Below are 12,072 nucleotides of genomic sequence, written 5' to 3' on the forward strand. Positions count from 1 at the left end.
GTGAGGTTTCCACATCAGTTCCTGGTTGCACTGTGAAAAAGACAGGAAGCATTGCAATGTATTCTGAGGTGGTGCCTAGAATGATGGATCCAAGAGAGCTTTGTGCCTTCTGGGTCCAGGTTCCTCCCATTTTACTGGTAAAGGTATGGCTATACCAATGTTGAAATCTCATAGGGAGATCTGGAATTCATATGCTCTGTAGTATATGAAGGCATAACTGAGGACAAAGATTGGTCCTGGAGGGGTAAAGCCTTAATGTTGTAACAAGAGTAAAATGTGACCAGCTGTGTGGTAAAGTCTCTGCTGTGTTGATGTAATAGTTCTCCTTTAGTCACTGCAAGGAGAAGACATGGTTCTGAATAAACACAGGAGGCAGATTTGAAGAGATTCAAGGTTATGCTTTACAGTCACCTTTAAAACTTCAGGCAAATTCTATAGGAACTGCAGGTTGCATTTCTATTATTATTTTTGGGGAAAAAAAAATAGTATTGAAACTACCGTAATGAAATGCAGCCCATATGGTATGATAAAGCTTCCAGCATATTCATTACATTAACCTTCATCAGATTCTGTTTTATCTTCCTGTTGTAAATCCATTTTTACAACCATGTATTTGTTTTCCTTTTCAATGATTTCCTGACTTAGTTACAAATAAATTCCTGTTGTGTTTAAGATGTTTGAATCAGTCATATAAGCTGGATAATGTCTTTGTCATAGAAGTGGCATGAAGAAATTACAATCTACAAAGATGATGTGGAAGAAGTTGGGGTATTGGCTCAGCAAATACTAGAGGAAAGTCTCACTGCAAGTAGAATGAGAAGCCAGGCTACACAGCTTACATCTCGCTACCAAACTCTTCTTCTTCATGTCTTGGTAAGTAATGAAAATTAATTCATTGTAACATCATAAATTGTCAGTTAAGAAGCAAATATAAACAGACTTTCTTAATTAGACTTCATCAGAGTTTATTCATTACTGTAGACTCAATAATATAATATTCACATACATATTCATATATGCACACACACACGTAGATTTCATTGGACTAAATGTGTTAGAGAACCATAATCGGGATAATGCTCTTTCAAAAATATTCAGATGTTGTTACTGTCCTGTTTGGCAGTTTCAGAAGAGAAATTCAGAATTTAGTATGTTTGAATGTTGACGACTTCTCTAGAGAAAAGTTTTCAGGTTATCACTGAAACACTTAGGTATGGGGAAAATTTGAATTAATAAGGTACAGTCTTCAGATCACTTTAAGTAGTAAGCGTCTCATATTACCATAATCACAAGTCATAATTCAAATTTCAAAATATAAGTACCTTTTCAGTGTTTAGTATTAACTCAGTTTTAACATTAGTGATTGCTGTATGTACACCCTGACAAGACCCCAGTGAGAATTATCCGCTAGATATGAAAGAACTCAAAACCTATGTGTTTAATCTTAGTATATCAGGTTTTATTAATAAATAGCAATTTATTGCTATCTTTAGCTAATAGCAGTGATAAACATCTGGGTGGTTCTTGTTTCCTCCCCCTACCCTCCATATTTGTTTGAAGGAGCAAATAAAGTTTCTGGAAGAGGAAATACGCTGTATGGAGGAGTCAGAATTGGCTTTTAGTGCTTACACAAATTGGTATGGAGCTACTAACAAGAACTTCAGAAATGTGATCACCAAGTTTGACGTGGTTGACAAAACAGCAATGGAGAAAAAAGTGCAGAAACTAGAGGTACAGCTTTCTTGAATGCATTTTTTGTTTCTGTTCACCAAGAAGAGGCTATATTTCAACTTGCATCTTAGCTGCTCAAAATTCTGACTTCACCTTGCCCAGAGAAGCTAATAGGATAAAGACCACGCAGTGTAAAACTCTCTGTTCTCATGTCATACACATTAGATCACAGTTTGGTTGTTGAGGTTATGAATAGTCCTAAATAATATAATCCTGTCCTTCCGTAAGGCATGTTTGCATGTGTTTTGTTTTAGGTTAAAACTTAAAATAAATGCCCCTTGCAAAGCATCCTGTCATGTATATTTCAAACCAGTACGCACTGTGGCAAGAAGTGCTTCTTATTTCTCCTCATTGAAATAACTCAGTAGTAAAACTCACGTTTCATCTCAGAGTTGTAGATGAGTTTTTCGTATGTCCTGCAGCTTAAACGTAACACGCTAAGGGAAAACTTCCATCTGTTCCAGAATTTGGAGTATGAATCCTCTCCTGATAGTCCTCAGTTTCTGTGTTTATCTTCACAAGCCCAGTGCAGAACAGAAGTATTTGCTTTTTCTGCTTCCTTCTAGTTTACCACACCTTAACTCCAGGCAATTTTGTAATGAAAAGTCCATTCAATTTCTCTAGCAATTCCTTCTGTGTCCTTAGCAAAATTAAAAAAAAAAAAAATTGATTAGCCTTTCACTGATAATAGAACTACAATGAATAAAAAACAAACAAAAAAAAACCAGGGCAAGAGCTTGCATACATTTTCTGTTAACCAACACTTCCTTCACAGCTGCTATTGAGTGATATGGACATAGGCCACAGTTTACTGAAATCTGCCCGTGAGAAGGGGGAGCGAGCTATAAAGTACATGGAAGAAAATGAAGTTGACCAGTTAAGAAAAGAAATTGGAGATCATGTGGAACAGCTTGAAGAGCTGGCTGGCTCCATCAGGAAAGAGCACATGACTTCAGAGAAGTGCCTTCAGCTGGCAAAGGAGTTCTCAGACAAGTACAAGGCACAGACTCAGTGGGTCACGGAGTACCAAGCCATGTTACATGCTCCAGCAGAGCCAAAGAGCGAACTCTATGAGAAGAAGGCCCAGTTGTCCAAATACAAGGTAAAAAGGGGTTGTATCATTGTACTATTGAATTGATTTTGATCTAGTGACTCGCAGTAAATCCTCTGATCCAGGTGTCTGTTCAAGTTTCCTCAATAGATGTATGAGATGTCTCTGATCTGGATGTCCAAATCAGCATCAGAGTGAAAAGATGCGTGATACTTGCATCTACGAACCAGAGCGAGCACCTGGATTTGAAATGTGAATGTCCTAATAAGGCTTCCGCATCTGAAAATTTCCTGTTATGGAGCAAAATTCTTTTATGAGTACATATATGGGTAATTCCATTGATATCAACAGAGTTAACTGCTGTTTAAGCAAGGATAGAAATCAGTTGGTCTTTCTTCACTGCAGACATTGCCTCTGTTTACATTGGCTTAATCAGCTTTCTGGTTAAAGCTGAATGTCCCAGCTCAACTGACATCTAAGACAGTCAGCTGCTATGGCCTCCTCTGTTTTTAGTTAGGATTTTAATGAAGTGTTTTTGGGGTTTTTTTGTTTGTTTTTTTGTTTTGGTTTTTTTCTCCAGTCATAAGTATGAGTAGAAAAAATTGACAACAAACCCCATTGTTTCTCTTAATGATGTTTTCATAAAATACTCCAGGATTACAGATGTTTCATAAGATGTGTACTGGGTCTGGCTGGGATGGAGCTAACTCTCCTCATAGCAGCCCATATAGTGCTGTGCTTTACATTTGTGGATAAAACAGTGTTGCTAACAAACCAGGGTTTTGGCTATTGCTGAGCAGTACCTGCACAGCATCAAGGCTTTCTCTCTGAAACTGCCTACTACCCCTTGCCAGCTTCAGTACTCAAAGTCATATGTCATAGCTGTGCGCTTGCTTTCTACATGTTTGGGGAGCTGGTATCTCACTGTCATTTGATAGATGCTGGCATGTGCCATGCTGCCTGAGCCAGTGGCACAATGACATAACAGATCAGATTGCATACTCTCGAGAGTAGTCTTGCGCACTCGTCTACATACTGTCTCATTAAGGGGATGGCTTTGGCAATATTTTCCCACCTATTTGCAGAATTTGTTCCTCTGAGCAAGTTTTATCCCTAGCACTTACTCCTTCACACATATTAACTCCCTCTCCTTCACCAGCTCCAGATTATCAGCCGTGCTACTAGCCACTCACAAAAAGAGCAATTGCTCTTAGATGCCTGCAATGTTGTTGTCTCAGGGCACAGCTAAGAAACATAGTCCTGTACTGGTAGTAGCTCTTCTCATCTGGAAAGGATGATATATACCATGATAGAAGGCTGTGCTTCAGGTCAAAGGGAAGTTAGTGAAATAGATCTTCAGTGTTCAATATATGTATTTTAATTCTTGCTTGTATTGTAGTCCATACAGCAGACTGTTCTGTCCCATGAGCCTTCAATAAAATCAGTGATTGAAAAGGGAGAAGTACTTCTTGATCTGGTGAATGATGTGACTCTAAAGAACAACATTCAAGACCTTCAGAGCAGTTACCAAGAACTCTGCAGCACAACAAAGGTAAAAAGTCAGGAAGAAAACTTTAAGTTCTTTCAATTTGCTATATTTTTTCCGCTCTTTAAGAAGCTGACTATTTGTTTCATGTTGTCATGTCACACCCTGTACAGAGTGCCAGATAATTACTTTTTTTTTTTTTGGAGAGGGGGAATTCTTGAATATGGAAAGAAATTCTACCTTAATAAATCTAACAAGAGTAGCTGAAATGAATTTTGAGAGTGGCAGGTGCATCCTTCGTAGCACTAAGGGGAAATATATCAGTGACTAGTTTGTACTATTGTTACTATTTTTAATTGCTTTGAATAGATTTCTAAATACGTTATTTCTTGAAGAGACAGATGCCCTTAGAATATACCATTTTGTCTCTTGTTTCTGCTAGATCTTGCACAACCCCTGTTTAATTTAGTTTAGTTGTTGAATGGAAGTCACTGGAGAAAATGAAATGCAAGATGGATATAATTTAATTCAGCAAGGGCATTATTAATTAACATTGATTCATTAGTCCACATGTATGTAGTACTTTGAAAGATCTAATACTTCTAAATATGTCCTAAAGTATGATTATTCCTAAAGCTTTTAATAGGTTACACTCCTAACAAGGATAAGCTCTGCAAACCATGTTAGTACTTATGTTTGACCTAAGTATCTTTAATTGCCAATCCATCCACCAATAGCAGATGATTTTATTTTTTTCATGGTTGACTTTTAATTTACAGACATTCCTCTGATCTGTACCACAAAACCGATATCTGTTGCATTAGATGTAATGTTGATGACTTAAATGTAGAGAAACGTATGAAAAATCTTTCTTAAAAAGAATAAATACATTTTAACTCAACGTGTACATTCTTAATTTGCCTACCACATTCACAGGCAATATGTACATGCAAAGGCTGTAGGCAGCACGGACCCAATAGGTCATGTGCAGTCTCTCAAAGAGTGTATAATAACTGTTTCTAAGTGAACTTTATGTCAAGTTGACAGTGTTCATTTTCTTAAAGCAAAGAGATCCTCAGTGTTTTCCTCAGTTCTCAAAGTGTGGTATTTCATGTGGAGTGAAAATACTGCTCAATACCTCAGAGTTTATTCACACAAGGAATCGCTTTGATGTCTTCCTTAACAGTCTAATCACATGAGAGTCCCTCACAGGAATATAAATTTAGAAGATAACTCTCTTACTATGCTTTCAAGCTCTTGGTGGGTTTTGGTTTGGGGCTGTTTTTAATTCTTGTAATTACCTGAATATTTAATTTTGGTTATTGTGGACCTGCAGGCATACGTTGAAACCTTAGAGGTGAAAGTAAAAGAACATGAGGATTACAACAGTGATTTGCAAGAAGGGGAGAAATGGTTATTACATATGTCCAGCAGGCTGGTCAGCCCTGACCTCATGGAAAGTAACAATCTTGAAATAATCACTCAGCAACTGGCTAACCACAAGGTGGGTTTGCTATTGGGTAACTTCCTTTGTCTGGTAAAACAAAATTTTTCTTCTTTGCTTCTCTGTCACCACTCCAAAGCTGAAAACTCCATTGGCTGAAAACTTTTTTCCAAAGACAAAGAGTGTTTAAGGAAAAAAAAGAAAAAGCTCGTTTAAAAAGCTGTGATGCAGAACATGTTTTAAGTTTTAAAATATTTCTTCAAAAGTATTTTATCTATTTCTTAGGCTATCATGGAAGAAATTGCAGGATTTGAAGATCGTTTGAACAACCTTAAGAGTAAAGGCGATTACTTGATCAATCAATGCACAGAACATCTTCAAGCAAAATTTAAGCAAAACATACAAAGCCATCTTCAGGGGACAAAGGACAGCTATTCTGCCATATGTAGCACAGCCCAAAGAGTAAGTCTTGTTTCAAAAATATTTTTATGCCATTTAGGAATAACACGCATTATTATTTCTCGAAGTACTTGTTTCTTTAAATGGGGGTAAAACTTTTTCTACTGTTTCCATTTAAATTGAGCCTACAGGTTACTAATGTAGCACTTCGTCATTATTGTGCTACAGTTGAATTCCTTGTGATCCAAATGTTGCCTTGCAGCCAGCAAAACTAGCTGCCTATCAGTTCTTACCTTAATCTCTCCACACCCTCACTACCTTCATGTTACACTAGCTCCTGAGCAGCTGCAGCAAAGACATTAGAACTATTCCTACTTCAAAAACTAGGGAACAAATTGCACCCTTAGTGTCAGTAGCTTGCAAATGTACATAACAGGTCTTAATTTTGTGCTAGGAAATACTGTCTCTCTTGGTAAAACCAGAATATATGGTTAAGAAAAGCTAGCTGGGTCATTCTGTTAATCCAATTAGGAGATCAAGTCAGCATAGTCTTAAAAAAAAAAAAAAACCAACACACAAAAAAAAAACCCCAAACCCAAACAAAACAAAACCCAAAAAGTAGAGTTCATAGTCAGTAAGATTTGTAGAGGTACCTAAAACCTCATACTAGATCAATGGCAAAATGTTGAACAAGAATACAGAAATAAGAGACAATGCTATTTGTTTGCATCTTTATTTTTTCTTTCCAGAAGCCGTGCCTTAGATAGTGTCCATGTGCTCCACAAATTAGCAAGCTGCAGCGAGAGCTTAAGGAGCTTTCGTTGCTTGGTACATTTATGTACAAGGGCTAAAATAACCACAGTCTTAATAATTCTGTTTTATCTGCAGTTTTCAAGGTGGGAGAAGAGAGCCAATAGTGGTGTTTGAAAATGCGATGACCTTACAAAATATTTCCTTTAGGTGTACCAGAGTTTGGAACATGAACTCCAGAAGCATGTTAATCATCAGGATACCCTACAGCAGTGCCAGACTTGGCTGTCTACAGTGCAGTCAGAGCTAAAGCCAACTACCTGGCCACCTTTCAGCCTGGCAGATGCAGTTAAACAGGTAAAAGTTCAGCACTTGAAAATGTTCAGTTGTGCTTAATAAGGTGAGTTCAAGTAAGAGCTTTATATTAATAGAAATTAGATACTCTCTCTGACCTTCTCAGAGGGCTGTATAGCCTCATTGTTTATTCCCAGCTGCAAAAGGAATACCTTGAGTGAAAAATAACCGTAGGTGAAAAATCACACAGGGCTTTTGCTAGCTCTGCTTAATACTTAGAAATATGTTACCTGAAAAAAAGCTGGCTAATTAGATAAACCTGCTCAGATACTCCACAGATGTGTTTAGCAGAGAGGTTGTGTCTTTCTGCTTGTCCAATTGCCCATCTGTCTCTTAATGTTCCTATGTAAGGCCTGGTTTCATAGTACCATGGACACAGAGTCTGTTATCAGGCAATTAAAACAATTTTTCAGCTTAAGAGCATAGAACTGCCACTAGCCCACATTAGCCATTAAGAATGGTTTCTTTGCTTCTTGATTATTCTTAGTAACTTAATGTATTTTACGTTGGATTTGTACCTTGTTTTCAAATTAAACTGGTATGGTACTAAAAATGCTGGAATTCAGGGCTGTGTCATCCACCATGTGGCTTAATAGAGACCTTGAAATACTACAGATGGCAGCTCTGCAGGGGCGGGGGGAGCAGGGAGTGAGGCCAGCAGGGCAGCACCTCCCCAATGACGTGCAGACCTGCAGCACACTGGTGAGGAGAGCAGAGTCCCCCTGGTGTCAGCCACCATCTGGTGATCACCAGGCAAGTCTGTAGGGATGAGTCCAGCCCTGGGTGGAGGCAGGAGGTCAGGGCAGCAAAGCAAGGCCAGGAGGATCAGCCAGACACAGATGCACCTATAGCGTAGCTCAGGTGAGGTCCATAGGTGGGTGAGGGCCTGAGCTTACATGCAGCTCTCAAGCAAGGGGGAAGGCTTCTGAATGCTTTTCCGTTGGCCAGGTCCCAGCTAGGCCATGTCAGGGCTGGCTCTGAGCAGAGGCAGCCAAACCCCAAGGAGCGGGGGATAGAGATTGCAGAGCCCTTTGGTGCACTGTGGGCCCTGACCATCCCTGAGGATTAGGGACCTGTTCCAGTGCTTAACTGTTCTCAGTGTGAAAAGTAGTTTCCCTTGATATCTAGGAAGAATTTCCTTCTTGCAACTTGTCACTTTTCCCTCTGATCCTTTTTCTGCTCACCTCAGCTGAGTTTGGCTCTGTCTTCTCAGCACTGCCCCCACCTGACCCCTAGCATTTTAAGTAATGGCAGACCACAGTTAGCCTCTCTTCTCCAGGCTGAACAAACCCAGTTCCTTCAGACCTGCCCAAATGCCATGCACTACATCCCCATATCCCCCCAGCCCTTTGCTGGACTTGCACCGGTTTGCCATATCTCTTCTATGGGGGAAGAGAGAAACTGCGCCAAATATACCAGGCACAGCCTGACAAGTGTAAGTGCAGAAGAATAATCTCTTCCCACAACTTGCTCTCTGCATCCTTGCTAATACAGTAATTTGGGGTTGCCACAAGGGCACACTGCTGTCGTGTTCAACTTTTTGCCCACAAGGACCCACCACTGGCCCTCTACATTAGGTGGTCGCTCACCCCTCCTCCCTGGGACTCTAGGAGGTATGTTATTGCCCTGCTTGTCAACACAAATATCATTTTCTTTTGGGATGAGGAAACTCTTCACAGGGAGAGGTGAGCTCCTACGGGCAATGTTGAGAGCAAGAACCCTCAACAGCATCATGTTGTCTGATCTTGGCAATTGTAGATATTGGGGATGTTGGGAGGGTTTCAGAAGGTATGAGGAAAGCGTGTTGTGTCACTGGGCTGGATTCCCCATGATCTGTTGGACACTGGAGAATTTTATAGGTATGGGCAACGTGACACTTTAATAACAGATAAAGCCCTGCTTCCCATTCACCTTGGGAAAGTAAGTTACCTTGTTGAAACTGTGTGTATCTATCCAACGCTTTATTTATAAAGAAATAAGATAGGTAATGCATATGTCACTAAGCGCTTTGATAATTGGGTGATAATCAATTAAAGTTACTCTTTTCCATAATTATGACAGAGCAGCCTTACCTAATAAAATAGCGTATGTCTACATTTCATCTTTTGGAAATAATGAGCTAAAGCAAAAATACTAAAATGCATGCTTGTAATAAAATAAGAGATTATTTCTACAGTCTCAGAGTTTATTTGAGGATTGTATTCTCTCAGGTGAAAAGTTTCCGGGCGCTGCAGGAGCAGGCCAATACATACTTGGATCTTCTGTGTTCCATGTGTGATCTGTCAGATGCCACAGTGAAGAGTACAGCAACAGATATTCAACAAACAAAACAAACGGTACAAGATAACCACAACAACCTGCTTTTAATCCTATTTAGAGCTTTAACTGTCTTGATCTGTCCTCTTTTAAAAAGGTCATATTGGGTAATGGTTTAAAGAAATGTATTTTTACTTTCATCTTAAGTATTTCTTTTAGAAATAGTTTTCTCTTTCTTTCTTCTACCTTTTTTTTTTTTTAATTAAATCCACACATTGCTATCCTTGTACTAATACAAAGACACATGACAAAGGTTGCTAAAGGTACTTAGGCAATGTTACAAGATGTTGGCCTAAAGCCACACAGATAACATTCTATGGAAGAAAACCTGATCCAAATTGTTTATTTTTCATAAAACACAATTCAATCTATTCTTCTCTGTATTTTATTAAAGCTCAGACATATTTTACTGTTATTATTTATTCAACAGTAGACTGATGTTCTTATTAGGATATAATAACATATTATAATCATCATAAAAAATTATAATGGTTCAATTCATAAATCAGAGTGCATCTATTTCAGCGTATGAATTTATAGAAGTGTACCTCAATTTTAAGTTTTAAAGTAGCTTAATGCTTGGTTTTAGAATAAAATTATAAACATAAGAGTTACTAGAAAAGAAACATTATGAGCATTCCTGTTGTTGTAAACACAAAAATTTTAGTTTCACATACACACAACCAAACTTTTGAAACTACTTCTACCAAGAGTAAAAATCTAATATATACAGTAACAGTATTCCATACCAGAGAAGCAAATTGTACAAATCCAAGTAATCCATAAAAAAATGGCAGTCCAAATATTGAATAGCTAAAAAGTATCCCAAACCTCAGAATAAGATTCTCCTTTTGTATGTAAAGCAGTGAAACATTTTTAAGAAATCACAGACGGTACAGTGCTGAGATATATTAAGCTGGTTGAGTGTCTAAACCTTGAAGGTGCCCTACTGGAGCAAAAGAAGCTGTGTGACTATTGGTTTAAGGTGATTGATGGGCTCAGATCCGGTAAGCATTCTTCTTATTGGCATTTTACAAAAGGCACATAGGCAAACAAACTGGGCTAAGCAAATTAAATGACAGTGCGTAGTTTTAGCTTTTATTTGGTCATTGCGAAGGCATGTAGGGCACAGTCCAGCAGTATTCTTGACATGCAATGGACTAAATCGTACAGTTAATTTAAGCTTTAACAGAAGGCTGAGAACACCTTGGAATACACGCACTCATAAATATACTTGCTTCTCTCAAAGGTGAATGATCATTCTTTTTTTTTGTTCCACAACTTCCCTTTGATAGGTCTGCTTTTTATGACTTCTGAAGGTTAAGACTCTTTTTGTGGATAATATTAGCCCCTTCAGAATTTAGTGCAGAAATTTGCTGTTAGTACAATATTGTGCTCAGAGGAAGAATGGTATTCATCGTCCATACTCCAAAAATAGGTGTCTTAAAGCATTCCTACTCCTTTTCATTTCTTTTGTTCCAGATTGAGCAACAAATAATGCACTCACAGTATTTGGCTCAAGGTTGGGAAGAGATCAAACAAATGAAGGCTGAGCTCTGGATATATTTCCAGGATGCAGATCAACAACTACAGAATTTGAAAAGGAGACGGGCAGAGTTGGAGCTAAACATTGCCCAGAATATGGTACTCCAGGTTAAGGTAAGGAGACTTTAGGTTAAGAACAGAAGGTAAGGAAGAAGTTCATCCTGTGGCTGATGATATAATTCATGTAATATGCACGTATTGCATAGAATTGCTAAAATGTTCTAAGCAAGAGCAGAGAAGACAGAGGAAAGAGGGTTTCCTTATTGATGCTACAGGGTGACACAGAAAGCAAAACACTGTACTTCAGTATCTTTCTGGGTTTGGTTTTTTAACAGTAGACAGTTTTCAGCCTACTGTTCTGATTTGCCTTCACTTTTAATAGGCTAATTGTTGATCACAGTGGACCTGAAGATAAGATCTGCAATTTGTGCTTGCTAAGTTCTTTGATTCCAATACTTCTAAATTATTTAGATTTATTTCAGAATTAGTCTAGGAAACTGTTCAATGTTGCTGGACTCTGAAAACCACTGGAGAATAGGTATGATAGAAACCCAGTTTATTTTACCCGAAATAGCGAGACAAATGCCTTCAGATCTTCACTCGTTCTTATTCATTTATAGGTGAAAGAATTTTTATGGCCATTCTGTACACGTCACAAACATCAGTAAAGTAACAAGAAGAAACAGGAAAACAGATTATTTCTTTCATAAGTGATGAAATGCTTGGGTTTTGCATTTTTGATATAGATTTTGCTTGTATTCTTTTTCTGATATGCTAGGAGTTAGGTGAAAAGCAAGCAGCACTTCTTCTTCGTGTCTGTTCTACACAAGTGTTTGAACAAAGTCATAGCCCTTGAAGATACCTAAGCACAATATGGGCTAAAAGCTGTTACACTAGCTATCATTAGAGTCCAGGAAGATGCAGGAGTCAGTATTTCATCACTATTTCAGTCAGGAACTTTGGATTATTAGAAAAGGCAGGCACCTGATGTACTGT

At 38.3% G+C, this 12,072-nt stretch overlaps 1 protein-coding gene across 1 annotated transcript in view; it reads left to right on the forward strand.

Annotated features, from left to right (window-relative positions):
• Positions 1 to 12,072, forward strand: part of SYNE1 (spectrin repeat containing nuclear envelope protein 1) — a 268,227-nt gene that overhangs the window by 120,310 nt on the left and 135,845 nt on the right. Inside the window, exons 66-74 of the mRNA XM_076333837.1 lie at positions 718 to 873; positions 1,561 to 1,731; positions 2,507 to 2,833; positions 4,182 to 4,334; positions 5,605 to 5,772; positions 5,998 to 6,174; positions 7,072 to 7,218; positions 9,426 to 9,551; positions 11,014 to 11,190. Coding sequence (XP_076189952.1) covers positions 718 to 873; positions 1,561 to 1,731; positions 2,507 to 2,833; positions 4,182 to 4,334; positions 5,605 to 5,772; positions 5,998 to 6,174; positions 7,072 to 7,218; positions 9,426 to 9,551; positions 11,014 to 11,190 — 1,602 coding nt within the window. The remainder of the gene's footprint in view (positions 1 to 717; positions 874 to 1,560; positions 1,732 to 2,506; positions 2,834 to 4,181; positions 4,335 to 5,604; positions 5,773 to 5,997; positions 6,175 to 7,071; positions 7,219 to 9,425; positions 9,552 to 11,013; positions 11,191 to 12,072) is intronic.

Source organism: Aptenodytes patagonicus, chromosome 3 (genome assembly GCF_965638725.1).
Source record: "Aptenodytes patagonicus chromosome 3, bAptPat1.pri.cur, whole genome shotgun sequence".
Taxonomy (NCBI): domain Eukaryota; kingdom Metazoa; phylum Chordata; class Aves; order Sphenisciformes; family Spheniscidae; genus Aptenodytes; species Aptenodytes patagonicus.